Below are 15018 nucleotides of genomic sequence, written 5' to 3'. Positions count from 1 at the left end.
CCGTCGTGCGCTGATTTTTGGACACAGTGCGAGTTTGACGGCACCTCGTAGCCCATAGACGTCGCTTCTTTAGCCTATCCTTTTCTGAAATTCGTTCGTTTGTGTTTTCGTTTGCGACCTCATTGTATTTTCGTAAAGCCTTCAATAAGCAGCGAGTGTATCAACTATGCATGCCGAGAGCACCGCTTAAGTTTTTCAGGGGTACGTGAAGTACAATTTAGCGATCTGTAACGAGCCAGATGAAATAAACAGCTTCTGACAGACACGTATATTCAAGTCTTGCTCTCACTGCATCTGCCCTTATTTATTTAATGGTTGGGACTCTTATATGCTAGTTGTGCAGGCAGAGGCCTTTTTTATTGATACTTTATGCCTAACAGTACTTACAGCATTTGTTTCTTCGGATTAAAAACACTTATTACAGATCGTCTAAACAAAGCTTTCATTACAGCCTCAGCGCCCCCACAGAACACCTTGGAAATTACTAGAAAAAGAAATAAAATCAAGTTGGGGAGGAATCCCCTTTGTGCGAATGCACAACAGATATTTCCAGCAAGTGGCATATCCCACCTTCCGCGCGTCTGCCTCTGGTCTCGCTTCTTTTGGCTCCGTTGACTTGGCTCCTCCTATCTGGATGGTCCTTTCCCAGTTTCCTACTCCGCACGTCTTCTTCGCCGAAACTGTGGCGACCCCGCACCATCTGCATAAGACACGCTTGCTCTGCCAATTGCACTCTGAGCAGTTGTGTCGCTTAATAAGAGGCACATAAAAGCATGTTGAGGGAAAGCGCTGCCATTTGCATTGCATACCTGTCGTTGTATGCTGTCAGTTGCTGGTTTTGTGGCCACTTGCACTTGCCGCAGTGAGTCGCAAGCACGATTCGCCTGCAGTGATGACCAAGAAAACATTTTTTCTCACATTCTTGTGCTGCTCAACAATCTACTATGGAAATAATTAACTGCTCGCATTTCGGGTTGTCCGAGAATATTTGCCGTCTCTAACACGACACCAAGCAAGTCCGGTTTTAATCTTGATTTCCACGAGACATCTCCCGTATTTAAAATGTATTCTGTCAATTTCCCTTCAATCTGACAGTTTTTTCATGTTAAAAACCACCTGTGACTTCTTCGGCGGCCTCCTATACCAGGGCTGCAGGGCCTCAGATTGCGTAATGTTATGTCATTGCGGTTCATTGTATTGCACAATTTCAAACAACGTATGTGGCGTGTCATTTGTGCCGGTAACTTCCAGCGCTCAACACCCAGCCTAAACCAGAAAATTCAAGCGTTTGTTCGAATGTCCAATTCAAATTTCATGTTTAACCGTCCAGTAATCTCCGAGCAACAGTATACTATTTTCTTCCGTTGGCGTCTCAATTGGCATCTGCTACTTTCTGTAGAGCTTCTCTAATAGTTTGTTCTTCTCCCCTACATCTGCAGATGAAAACACACGCTGCCCGTCGCTTCTACACCATTTACCTCAACCGTTTTTCATACCCAATAGTACTTTTCTCGCGTGCTTTACACGTTGGACATCCCTTATTCTCCTTCATTGATCAGTCCTAGTATCATCTGCCCTTAAGGCTACAATGTCGGGTGTCCTTGTTATTGTAAGCATAAGATTTCAGCCACATCACAGACATAGGACACTGTTGGCGAACGTGCATCTTTCTAGTTTTCACGAATCCCTTCGAATTTCGCATTTCTTCCAATCCCAACGAGCGCTATTTCAAAGGCAACTGCATTTTTCATTCCACAGTAATTTCCGCCTTTGATTTTCACCGCCGCGGTGGCTCAGTGGTTATGGTGCTCGGCTGCTGAGCCAAAAGACGCGGGTTCGATCCCGGCCGCGGCGGTTCAATTTCTTTGGAGGAGAAATTCTAGACGCCCGTGTACTGTGCGATGTCAGTGCACGTTAAAGAACCTCAGGTGGTCGAAATTTCCGGAGCCCGCCACTACGGCGTCTATCATAGCCTGAGTCGCTTTGGGACGTTAAACCCCAAAAACCAAACCACCCATTTTCTATGCGGTCGCCAAGGAGCTAGTGGCGGTTGTGTTTCGATGGACGCGAAGCGTAAAGAACACCGGTGTGCAGTGCGATCTTAGCGCACGTTAAAGAATCCTACGTGGTCAAAATTAAAATCTTATGTGGCCTCTTAACATTAGCCCTCTCATGTTCTCTTCCATAATTCGCTGCACGGTTCTCAATTCAATTTGAACCCTGCTGATTAACATCCAAGTTCCGGGTGCTAGAAGCACGAATCATACTTTATTTCCTGCGCCTTGCATGAGGGGGTAGCCGCATCCAAGTAAAACTGCGGGTTTCGTCCCAAAGCGCGAGCCAGAAAAACCTCGGGGACACCTAATTCTATTAGTTGTTGGCAATGTGATAGCAGTGAAGCTGTTGATGATGCTTAAGCAAGGGAAATGCACAAAAAAACGACACGGACGAAATGAGCAGTAGAACAGCCTTAAGAGGTGGTACCTAATAGGGTGCTTAAGACCTGCATTCTAAACGCCCTGCAAGATATCATAGAAAAGCAAATATGCATGTTCTAAGACACACTTTATATAAATTTAAAACCGATGAAGGCGGATAGGGTTGTGTATGCCTTAATTTCTGGCATTTCTTGGAACTCTTATGGAATATGACATAATTGATGGACAAAATGCAAGAACACCAACAGAAACTACCAGCGCAATGTGTTTGAGAACATACGCGTAACTTTATATCCGACTGCGATTACCTCTCGAGGAGAGCAATTTTTAACGAGTTAATGTCACAGCACGCTCGCAGCCTAGTTTCTGTCTACAATAGTTTTTATGTCAGTGTTTTCTTAGGAACCGCATTTCCGCTCCCCATGCATCGCACTAAATAGGAAAACACACAGGCTAGCCTCAAAAAGGCGCCCCTTTTTTCTTCACTTGTGCACCGGCAGGTTTGCACTGAACGACTTCAAACACGAAATAGTACCTGCTATGGAGCCTTTCCGGATGCATGAAAAATTACTTGGTCCTTTAGTTGAAAGTGTGTTCGTCCTCTACATCGCTTCACGAGCGGAACTTGGTTAATCTTCGCATTGGCGAGTGAAATCAGTTAAGGCAGCAATCAGAGTTCTCTGTTATACCTTCGTTGTCACATTTTGAGGCAATGAGTGACAGTATTTTCGGTAACCTTTCTTTGCTTAAGGAGCAGCTGCTGACCGGCAACCTGAACTACTCCTGTGTGCACGCTTTTCTCCACATGGTTGCAATGGTAATGCCTCTATTTGCCACGGCAGCTTGCTTGCTCAAATTTCGTTGGCTATCTTAAGTTCCATGTACCAAAAATCCAGCGAAACATGTTATTCTCTGCACATACAGTGAACGAAAAAAGGATAACGGCAAAAAAGGAACGTACACTGCGGTTGCACCTGAGTGACTAAAGGTATTCTTGATGAATGCGATGTCATGTGTAAATATTTTAAATTTATTTTTATTTTTTTAAGTAGGCAGGGCGTCAACTTTGGTAATAAAGAAGACCAGGCAGCCTTCTGCTGGATAAGCAGATTCATAGGAAGAGAGCCGAAGTTTAGATTTATATCCATGGTTTATATTTAATGGGGTTTAACGTCTCAGAGCAGGCGATGAAACAGGCCGTATTATATTGCTCAAGAGTTTTTAATCACCTCTGATTCCTTAACAAAGTTTCTCGCAGTACATGGGCCTGTGGATGTTCTCCTTCATCTAAATGCGGCCGCCGTGGACGAGATTTAAACCCACGTCCTTAGTGTCAGCACCTCAACGCCATAACCACTAAGTCACCGCGGCGGCTGATTTATATCCATGTAAAAAGTATTATCTAATGAATGTACCTTCGTGGTAAGAAATATAAATTGCCGATAATGGTAGAAGGTCGTGCCATCCTCTCATATTTTTTTTCACTATCAAGAACTTATCTTCAAGGTGCAATCTTGATCCGATCTGTCACACAGTATAAAAAAATTAAACCACTGTTTCAACCTTATTTTTTAATTGAATGCAATTTTTCACATCTGTTGGAAATTAACACACAGATGCAAAACAAACAGCTGACTGCGCTGGGACGCGTACACATAGACAACGACTTTGTAAGCGTGTGGCTTTTGATGCGTTGCGTGCTCTTGAGAATCTTGGGAAAATTCCCAATAGCATGCGACCAGCAGCCGCGTTTTTAACGCACCTACTACATACCACATTTAATGAAAAAAATGGCCGTGCTTGGCTCATCAAACGACACGCCGTGCTCTCGTATTATCGCGAGTTGGGTAAACACGCAGTAATGCGACCGCAGACAATGAATCCGGCATAGAGACTGAGATCTGACATGGGCGCGGGGATTTCTACGTACGTCAACTGCCTCCTGCTTCACCGAAGAGAGCCAACGCTCGCTCGATTAAAAGGCGTTACAATGCGGCCTCGTGTGTCGGCGCCTCACTTTTGCTACTGCTAGCTCGATGATCTGCGTTCTGAAGTTTTTCTCTTAAATGAGTCAAATGCGCAGAGATGTATGCATGTGGTACTTCTCGAATATTTCAGCGTGTCCCACAGGACATGTGCCTCTCAACGTACTGCGCAGAAAACAAGTAAGACTACGCGCTCCTATCGGGCTTTACCCTGAGACCGTATGCATACATACGTACAATCGCGTGTCAAATCAAGTTCTCGTAGCGGAATTTTCGGCGGCTCTTGAGAAAGGCCTAGATCACAATGTTAATATTAGCTGGGTCTAACCGACTTCACACAGAAATATTTTGTGAATCCGAATTCGAAGCATACGACTGTAATATGAAGCGAGCGCTTGTGTTTGCGAGGCAGCTATGTGATCCATATACGATCGATAACACACGCACGCGCACAAACGCACACAAACGCAGACAAACGCACACACGCTCCCGCAAATACACAAACACGCGCAGCAGAGTAAATAAAACACCAGCTAACAAATAAACAAACAAAATTGCTGGGGTGTAGCTTTGGTTAAATCTGGTAGGTTCCGTAAGCATCCATATCGTTCCATTCGGGATCATCACCGTTTGTAGACAATTCGGTTTCGATAGAGGCGCGTTGCGCCCGTCTAGCAGTGTCTTGAGCGCGCCGCTTAGCAATGCGCTGTTCGCGTTCTTCATCTGTCTCCGAACCCGTTGTCGCTTCCTGGCTTCATCACGCCGACGTAGCCGCTCTTTCTGTTTATCAAGCGGCATAACGATGGAGCCGGCAAGCCAGCGAACGCATTTCATACTCCCCCCCCCCCCCCCCCCCCCCCCCGCCCCCGTTCACCAGCATCCTCTCCACACTCGACAGCTAACGAGAGCGCAGCGACGGCAGCGCCTCCACTCGGCAGCGGCGCGGCTACAGCTGTAGTGCGCCGTGCCTCGCGCTGCCCTTCATGCTCAAACGTGCCTCGCGGCGCCCCGACGCGAAGGGCAGAAACCTGTCGTAATTTTTCTTACGCAACAAAAGCGCGAACTGTCGCAAAAGGTGCAATTGCAGGTGATACATACGATGTGCACCGCAGTCTTGTCGAAGTTAGCGAGTTTGTCGAGCTTAAGATCACAGAAAACTACGCACGAAGTACCCCAGTCCTTCTAGACCAATAAAAATGGCTTCGAGCCGAGCGCTGCCAGCACAAAAACGTCCTAACAAGTGCGACTGTTTTCTACAAGAGCAGAAATAGACTTGGACGGAGATAGATAAAATCAGACAGGCGCTGACTTGCAACTGAAGGTTTATTTCTTGGAACGTGGAAATAAATAGATCAGGCTCCAAATAAGAATAACAAAAGATAGGTGTGATGCACACTTGTCCATCTGCACTAAAAAAAGCAAGAATGGTAAAAGAGCATTACTTTCCTGCAGATAGAAATTCTAATTATTTGGCAGACAACGCTAAGGAGCGACTATGGACACATGCGTCCTTTAACCGGGGGATTCGAGCGGCTCCAATAATTTCTCCAGTTAGCGTTTTTGGGTGTGTACTCAAAACTTTTTTCTTTTAGGAGTATGGCTGGCAAGTTTTGCTTTCACAACCTCTGCAGTGGATACCAAAATGCTCTTTGATTGCATTCTGAACATTGTTATTGTGTTCTATCAGGCTCTCGTTCAGGCATATGCCGGTTTGACCGACGTGTTGTTTAACACACGAAAGTGGAACGGATTAGATGATGCCTTCTTGGCAGGCAACAAAATGATTCTAATGTTTTTAGTGAGATTTTGAGATGTGAGTTCCTCGTCAACTTGTTTCCACTATTTTCCAAGCTTTTCTGTTGCCGAAAAGCAACTCTTACGTGAGTTCCGTTGCCTATATTCTTAAGAAAAGACAACAACTGTTGTCTTTTATTATGCATTGGTGGATTCTGTGAGTTCGTTGTTTTGTTTGTGCTTTAACTTGCGAGCATCGATTCAGATACGGACACGAGCAGTTGCTTACGATATCCTGCCTTAACAAGGCGATCAGTGTGGTGTTCGAAAAAACCTCTTTCATAGTGAATCGATGATTAATTTAGAGTGTTACGATAGTATGACATATCCTACGTGCGCTTAACCAGCTTTGAATGGGACAATGCGAATGGGAGCAGAGGCTTGTTGCTTCGCGTTTCATAACACCAGCAAGTATGATTTGGTTTAAAACAGAATCTGAACTAAATAAATCTAAACGTGTCATTTTCAAGTTCAGAAGTCAACGTGAGTGGATTAAGGTACTGAACAAAACCATCTTGAATCTCTTGCTGGATAGCTTGAAAACTATAAAGCATGAGAATCATTTTGTTGCATACCAAGACGGCGTCATGTACTCCATTCGCCTGTCGTGCGGAAAACAGTACGTCGGCCAGACGGCCATATGCCTGAAGAAACGCCTGAGAGAACACGATAACAGTGTTAACAATTCTTGCATGCAAAGAAGGCGCCATCTACTCCATTCCCCTTTTACACGGAAAACAGTACGTCGGCCAGACGGCCAGGTGCCTAATCGAGCGCCTGAGAGAACACAATAACAGTGTCCAGAATACTGTTAAAGGGAAAGTCGGTATCCACTGCCGAGATTGTGAAAGCAAAACTTGGCAGTCATACTTCCAACAAACAAAAGTGTTGAGTAGACACAAAAAACACGCTAACTCGAGAAATAATTTAGCCGCTCAAATCGCCCGGATAGAGGACGCATGTGTCAGCAGTCCCTCTTTAGCGTTGTCAGTCAAAGAATTAGAATTTCTACGTGCAGGGAAATAATGCTGCTGTATCATTTTGACTTTGTCGTGTGCATGCACAAGAGTGTATTACCTCGATATTTTTTAAGGCGAAAGCCTTTAATGTCTCATCGTTGTAAGCAGCAGTTGTCGACAGAAATGTCACGCTTTTCAGTTGGTCGAAACGGTCGTGACGTCACAGTGCGCCAATTTCAAATGGGGCGAATTGTATTTCGGCTACTAACCATGCAACCAATTGAAGGGATCTTATAGTGATGCTTCAAGAAAGTGGGACTGAGGTTAGTTAATTGCTTAATTACCCAATTAGCCTAAATAACGTTTCTAGTCAGGCCATATAAATAAATAAAACCGAGTAGGAAATTGGTCGAGCTCGGGAATCGAACCCCGGTCTTCGGAGTGCGAGACGTGCATGCTATCCACTCCGCCATGCCAGCTCGATGGTTTGGAATGAACAAAGGCGCCTCTAGTAAATACGGTGTCTTCGCTCACTCCCATCCTCCTCCCTCCTCTTCCAGCGAGGTTTAGGTGTCCACCAAGATATGAGAGACAGATACATTTCCTTTCCTCAAAAACCAATTTACCGACGAGCGAGGCGTAGAACCGAACGGGCGATGGCGTTCTATGGACTGCCTGGCAGCGTTGCAAGACGCTGTCGCGTTCCACTCTTAGAGGCGAAGCTTAACATCGTAACCACACATCAGTGACCGCACTTTAGGTAAAAAAAGTGCCCCCCCCCCCATGAATTTTGACGGGTGTCCACCGAGATATGTGAGACAGTTACTGCGTAATTTCCTTTCCTCAAATACAATTTTCATTTTCTTCATTACGGCCCCTCTTTCTTCTTTCACTCCCACTTTCTCAATTCCTCTACGGTGCGGCTCAGGTGTCCACCGAGATGACAGAGAATTACTGCGCCATTTCCTTTCCTCAAAAAGCGTTGCGTTCAAAGGGCAAGGCATCGCGCCGAACGGGTGGTGGCGTTCCGTGGACTCTCTGGCAGCGCAACAACACGCTGTCGCGTTCCCCTCCTAAGGGCGAAGCTTAAGCGTCATTAATTGGCAGTTAATTAGTATTCAGGGATTAATCAGTAATTAATCATTAATTTATGATCTGTCACCACTTAGTAATTAGTATTCAATTATATGTGACGCCACCAGTGCCACAGAAGCAGTCAAAGTGGTGCGGAAAACGCTTTCGCCTCTACGCACTTCAGACAGACAAAGTGCCCCCTGAACTTTTTATTGTTCCTTGGAGCCTGATCTGTTTATTTCCACGTTCCAAGCAATACACTTTTAGTTGAAAGTAAGCGCCGGTGTGTACGTGTCTTCCTTCCGTCCTTGTCTATTTCACGCTGTTCTTCTTGCGAATGGTATCCCAACTCGCTCAAGCATCAGCCCTAGCAATCTGGCTGCCTGCGGCCAGCCCGAAACGGCTCGAGAAAAATGAAATTATTCTCTGCAGACACTGGAGGTACTAGAGGTGGATAACTGAAGAGACCAACTGTATATCTATAGCGACGCTCGTTGGAATAGAATTCTCCGCTGAGCTAATTGTGCTGCCGCGATTAGTGCATCCACTGAATCTGGCGGAGATGCAATAGCGAAGGAAGCTCCTAGGGCTCACTTGGGTTTGCAAAGGTCTCTGCAGCGTGGTCCCCTCGTAAACTTCTTGCCTAACTGCAAACAGGTCAGCGCAAGCCTAGGCAAGCCAAGACCGCAAAGTATAGCCGCGAAGGCTGAACCAGTACGAGAGTAAACCGAAACAAGGACTTACCGCTTCCCTGACCAGATGTCTGCCGTCTCCTAAAAAAGCGAATGAGAACGTGCAGGAAGTAATTAAGTCTTACTACTAACGATGATGGTGATAGAAATAATCTCTTCACCTGTGTTTCAAGCATTCACAAGTTCACCGGATGGCAGCGCTTGAGGTGGATAGCATTGAGTAATTACTCCCTTATTTCATAGAAGAGAAAAACGGAAGGCGAAGAAATTTGAACGTGGTTCTGCGTCCACTGTGAGTATTTAGCCATAATGCTAGATTACTTGACAATTTTTGGCTGCTGGGCCATTAGTCCTGCTATTTATTAAAACAGCTCAGGAGGGGCACTTGCTGCAACTTGGCCCTGTAACGTGAAAACTCACTTCTCGGTGTCGTTTGGCGCCATCGTGAGTAGGTGCAGACACAAGACTATTTCTTGTGTTGCTAAAACCTGTTATTGGAATGAGACCGGCTCCAAAAATGTTTAATCCTTAGCAGCTTAACTAATTTCTCAAAAATACCTGTTTAGCAAAAACAATTAAGGTAGTGGTTGTAATTAGAGACTTGTAGCCGGTTGTGTGTAATAGCCACATTAGTCCTTTAGAATTGCGAAAAGACGGCTTCCGTAGTCACTGCGGCTCCACAAAATATGGCTTTCTCGACTATAGTTACGTCAACTGGAGGGGTTGCTTTGCCTGCATGCTTTCGAAAGCAGACGTATTTTCTGACGACACCGCCAAATATTGTCGAGCCACAGCGGCAAAGGTAATGGCGTTTTCGAAATTCGAAAAACTGTTGTGAATATTCCTAACGACCGGCTACAAATCTCCAATATTTTCAACCAGTAGCCTGATACAGTTAAAACTAATTTTCAGAAATTAGTTAGGCGGTAAACGAGTGAACACTGTTTACATGTTTCCTGAGGTCCGTCAACGCAGGTGTTATTGTGCCGCAGAAACCGCCTTCATGAATGAAGATCCCATCTTAAAACAAAATTGGTTCGCCTTCGCAGAAACACCTCGTATATGTATATGCGTATATTGATTATCTCCTTTTGTAGTTCAGTAAAGTTAAGCTGTGCCGCTAAAAAATTGGTAATCAGCTTACTCATAAAGCGGAATGCGCCGTTTAAACAATAAAATCAAAATCACTTACTTGCGGACGTACCTGAAAACATAAAAAAATATTCGCACTTTTTGACGCGAACACCGTGAATATACTACACCCACAGAAAAACATAGGATACTTTTCGAGAAACAGTGCTCGAAATACTTTTAAAGAGAGAAAATGAAGACTCTTTGTGCGCCATCTGGCTCTTAAGTACCATGAAGTTGTAGAATTTGAATGGCGAATAAAACGGATCATAAAGCAGAATGCAATGCTGAACAAAAAATCGAAGTGACTACTTTCATTGGGATCTGAAGAGAAACAAAGATTGCGAATTGTTTACATGTGGTTCGAGAACAAGGCATTCTCTGACTTAAACCATACACAAATATGGGTTATTCTGGCAAGCAACATTGCTAGAAATACCTGCAAGGAGCACATTTTAGCATGGTGTTCGAGGAAAATAACTTAAGCCATGTTGCAATAGTGGCACTGCTCTGTCGTGTTACCTGCAATTCAGTCAGTATTCAGCATTTAAAATGGTTGGGAATATCAGAGGTCTATAATTAGCAATAAAGAAACAATTACCATTAAATTAAATTCTAAACCCTACCCGTTCCAACCACCGCCGTGGCTCAATGGCTTTGGCGTTCAGCTCATGACCCCAAGATCGCAGGTTCGATATCAGCCGCGTCGGCTGTGCTTTCTTGAAGCATAAATAAAACAATGCTTGGGTGCGGTCAAATTTCAGCGCTTTTGAAGAACGCCAGGTGTTCTAAATTAATCTGCAGCCGTCCACCATTGTTTTTTCATCGGTGCCTCTTTTCGGGGCATTAAACCTTACAACGTTGACCCCTTCTTCTTCTAAATATTCTTCTTCGAGCACCACAATGATATTGTGTGGTTAGAAATCACGTTGAGCACGATTTTCACCGAAGAAGTTACTTTTCTGAAGATGCACTAATCCTTTAGCAGTAAGCTGAAACTATCAGATGAAGGGTGAAAGCTTACCCCAAATTCCTTTTCTGACAACGCAAACTGCTTTTATTTCCTTGAACGCACAGTGCTTCAAAACGAATTTGAGCGACACCTATCCTGTATGAAATATATACCACTAATATCGATATGGCGCTCTATTGCATTTAGAGTTTCATATGTTGCACTGCAATAAGCAGTGTGTTTATGGAGACATTTAAATTGCAATCGTGATAAGGTTTTAAGGGGTTGAAATATTTTTTGATCCGGACATTCTGGTAGGAGTGCCGGACCTTTCGAAGAACACTGAAGGCACGCACTAGGCGAAGCTCGTTTGTGCCCGTACCCTCTGATTACTCTCTGAACTCTTGACTGCATCTATAACATGGCTAAACAAGTACAATTCAAAATAACGTCGCAGTTCTCAAGTGAAAAGAACCCGTACTGAACAGAATAGACAAGGCGTGAGTGCTTCGCCTTCAGCGTATCAGCCGTTGCTACGTTTATGTACATCCGGCGAAATCTTCAGCTGGCGAACGTCACGGCCGTGCTTTCCGTGCTCTTGCAACTTTTGACATTGCAAATTTGAGAAACTATCAAATCTAAGCACATGCTCACTAAGCCCGTGCTTAAGCTCACTAAGCCCATGCGATGCCCGTGCTACGTCGTAAACCACAGGAGCGAAGAAAAAGCGGCTGTTCCGCAAGCTATTTAAAGATATGGCCGGCTGTACAGATCTAATACGAAGGCGTCTACTGCCCTAACCTTGTGTACAAGTTCTTAGGTTAAATAACGAGAGTTTTATTATGCACGTCCTATACTACGGTTATGTAGTGTCTCCGACATCCTTTACAGCCTAAAGCTGGTTACGTAACATACTTGCATGCTCCTTATTCTCGTGACACTTTACGCTGATTGCCAGATATCCTCAAAAACGTTCAAACCACGGCAGTTTAGGTAACTTCTCAAACCTTGTTGTAGCTAGACTGTAAACAGCATACATGTGAGAACATTCTGAAGCGGCAGTTCACAAGCATATTGCAAAGGAACTATATGAGGGACCACTTCGGCAGCACGCTTCCGCTTCCGTAGATCTCTCGTGTCCAGGCTTTTACGCTATTAAGACGTCTGGCGCCTAGCGGAGGCATATGGATGCCATGGAACATTAAACTCTCTAGACCTCTCGATAGTGTAATTCTGCCGATGTTTCCGCACTGAGTGCCTGGCTAGTAATGAAAGTCTGCAAAGAAATAGACTCCCCTGTTAATGAGAGGTCTGAAACAAACCTCCTAAATTTCACTGAAAAATGGCCAAAATGTATTCACGAAAGAGCTCTTTGTTCCTGTTCCCTACTACTAGTACACCGTGGGAGCAGGTTTTACACATTGAAAAGTGCAGTAAAACTTTGTGTGGTATATTAAAAGAAGATATGGCCTAGAAGCTTTTAAAATGGTTAAGTGTCTCCAGGAATGGTTAATTAAATTATGTCGTTGAGATGCTCAAGGCACCGAAGTTTTAAACGAGACCTCTTAGTGTCTTTTTTTTTTAAACACATATTGCGTTTCCTGGGTGGTCGCGAGATATCTTTTGTGTTACAATCTTTAACAGTATTTCCTGACTCTCTGGGAGTTGCCTATCCACACATCATCCAAAAAAAGGTTCCAAGAGGTGGGTTGGTACATTTCAGGCGACTTTTCTGTTTTCTTTTGTCCAAAACTCAGCTCTCTGATTGGAGGTTGATTTTTTTGCTATTTTAAAAAGTGGCTTTCGACGTTGACTGTCGACAGAATATAGCACTCAGAAATAATAGAAGAAATACATTTTCTTGAATTTACCGGATAATCTTAAGCAACATTTATACCTCAATTGAATTCTAAGAGCCCCACAAGCCGTAGAAGAGTCTCAATGGAACAGAACTGCAGCAGATTAAGTGTAGTTTCGAAATTTCTCCGCCTGTTGCTACTTGCGTGTATTATGTTCTTTGCCCAATACTAGTGCAGAGTTATCTTCTATATACATTTTTCCTAAAGCACTTGGAATAAGGTTTGAGAAAGTGCAAAGGAAACTGTTGCTAAAAGAAAATAAACCATAGCCAATAGAGTTCACCACAGCGGCCTTCCTCTTTGATATAACGGCAGTTGTATCCACTGCACATATAAATATGCGATACGCACTTACATATAAAAATACGCCGGGCACTGTTCTCCCAAACATCTTAGAAAATGCAGTTCAGAATATTTCAATAATATGTGAATGACAGTTCCGGTTAAATAAATGGAACGATTTTGCAACAAACATCCAGCACCTCAGTGGATCCATCGTGAAACCATGCAGACTAGGAGTGTAGGCTGAGAAGCAATCGCGTCTCCGACACATGCGGAAAGACGCCAGACAATGGCACGCCCAAAAAAGCGCTTAGGAACACGAGGCGAGGATCGAAAAGATACGAGAGCGTGTTTGCAGGCTAGTTGGTGCAATAACGCGATTGGTTTAAGCGCTCTCTCCTGTCAACTTCGTTTCTGCCTGTGCTGTGGTTTTGAGCTAGCAACCGATTCCAGTCGAAAAGATATATCAAGTTAGGCTTTCCTGTGCGCTGCAGCAACAACCTGCTGCAGGAGCCGATGTCTACTTTGCACTTAATACAAGATTAGTTAGGAGTACATTGATGCATGCGTGATTGGCTAAAGAGCGCCTTCCGGGAGAAGAGCTTCGCATCGCTCAAGTCATTAGACTCAACGGCCGAAATCCTACCGACTGTAGGAAGAGTGCCCCTCGCCAAATCAGCGTGATTCCCTCATGGCAGGTGACTGTGGCCGAGAGGTGTGGGCTCCCGGCGTGAGCTGATTTTCGGACACAGTGCGAGTTTGACGGCACCTCGTAGCCCATAGACGTCGCTGCTTTAGCCTATCCTTTTCTGAAATTCGTTCGTTCGTGTTTTCGTTTGCGAGCTCATTGTATTTTCGTAAAGCCTTCAATAAGCAGCGAGTGTATCAACTATACATGCCGAGAGCACCGATTAAGATTTTTGGGGGTACCTGAAGTACAATTTGGCGATCTGTACCGATCCAGATGAAACAAACAACTTCTGACAGACACGTATATTCAAGTCTTGCTCTCACTGCATCTGCCCTTATTTATTTAATCGTTGGGACTCTTATATGCAAGTTTTGCAGGCAGAGGCCTTTTTTATTGATACTTTATGCCTTACAGTACTTACAGCATTTGTTCCTTCGGATTAAAAACACTTATTACAGATCGTCTAAACAAGGCTTTCATTACAGCCTCAGCGCCCCCACAGCACACCTTGGCAATTACAAGAAAAAAAAATGAAATGAAGTTGGGGAGGGATCTTCTTTGTGCGAATCCACAACAGATATTTCCAGCCAGTGGCATATCTCACCTTCCACACGTCGGCCTCTGGTCTCGCCTATCTTGGCTCGGTCGAGTTGGCTCGTCCCATCTGCATGGCACTTTCCCTGTTTCGTACTCCGCACGTCTTCTTCGCCGAAACTGTGGCGACCCCGCACCTTCTGCATAAGACATGTTTGCTCTGCCAATTGCACTCTGAGCAGTTGCGTCGCTTAAGAAGAGGCACATAAAAGCATGTTGAGGGAAAGCGCTGCCATTTGCATTGCATACCTGTCGTTGTATGCTGTCTGTTGCTGGTTTTGTGGTTACTTGTACTTGGCGCAGTGAGTCGCAAGCACGATTCGTCTGCAGTGATGACCAAGAAAAAATTTTTTTCTCACATTCTTGTGCTGCTCAACAATGTACTATGGAAATAATACACTGCTCGCATTTCGGGTTGTCCGGGAATATTTGCCGTCTCTAACAAGAGACCAAGCAAGTCCGGTTTTAATCTTTATTTCCACGAGACATCTCCCATATTTAAAATGTATTCTGTCCAATTCCCTTCAATCAGACAGTTTTTGCATGTTAAAAACCACCTGGGACTTC

General features: G+C 44.5%; 1 protein-coding gene across 1 annotated transcript in view; it reads right to left on the bottom strand.

Moving 5' to 3' along the window:
* LOC149356096 (uncharacterized) overlaps nucleotides 1–14769 on the bottom strand; it is a 45184-nt gene extending 30415 nt beyond the window's left edge. Inside the window, exons 1-5 of the mRNA XM_089577740.1 lie at nucleotides 14701–14769; nucleotides 14462–14591; nucleotides 8995–9023; nucleotides 810–884; nucleotides 571–700 (exon numbers count right to left, since the gene is read on the bottom strand). Coding sequence (XP_089433866.1) covers nucleotides 571–700 — 130 coding nt within the window. The 5' untranslated portion in view covers nucleotides 810–884; nucleotides 8995–9023; nucleotides 14462–14591; nucleotides 14701–14769. The remainder of the gene's footprint in view (nucleotides 1–570; nucleotides 701–809; nucleotides 885–8994; nucleotides 9024–14461; nucleotides 14592–14700) is intronic.
* Between the last annotated feature and the right edge of the window lie 249 nt (nucleotides 14770–15018).

The sequence above is a fragment of the Amblyomma mixtum genome, chromosome 3 (genome assembly GCF_055824585.1).
Source record: "Amblyomma mixtum isolate Tamu chromosome 3, ASM5582458v1, whole genome shotgun sequence".
In the NCBI taxonomy this organism is placed as follows: domain Eukaryota; kingdom Metazoa; phylum Arthropoda; class Arachnida; order Ixodida; family Ixodidae; genus Amblyomma; species Amblyomma mixtum.
The sequence above is the reverse complement of the archived record's forward strand: the minus strand, read 5'-3'. Positions and strand labels throughout refer to the sequence as shown.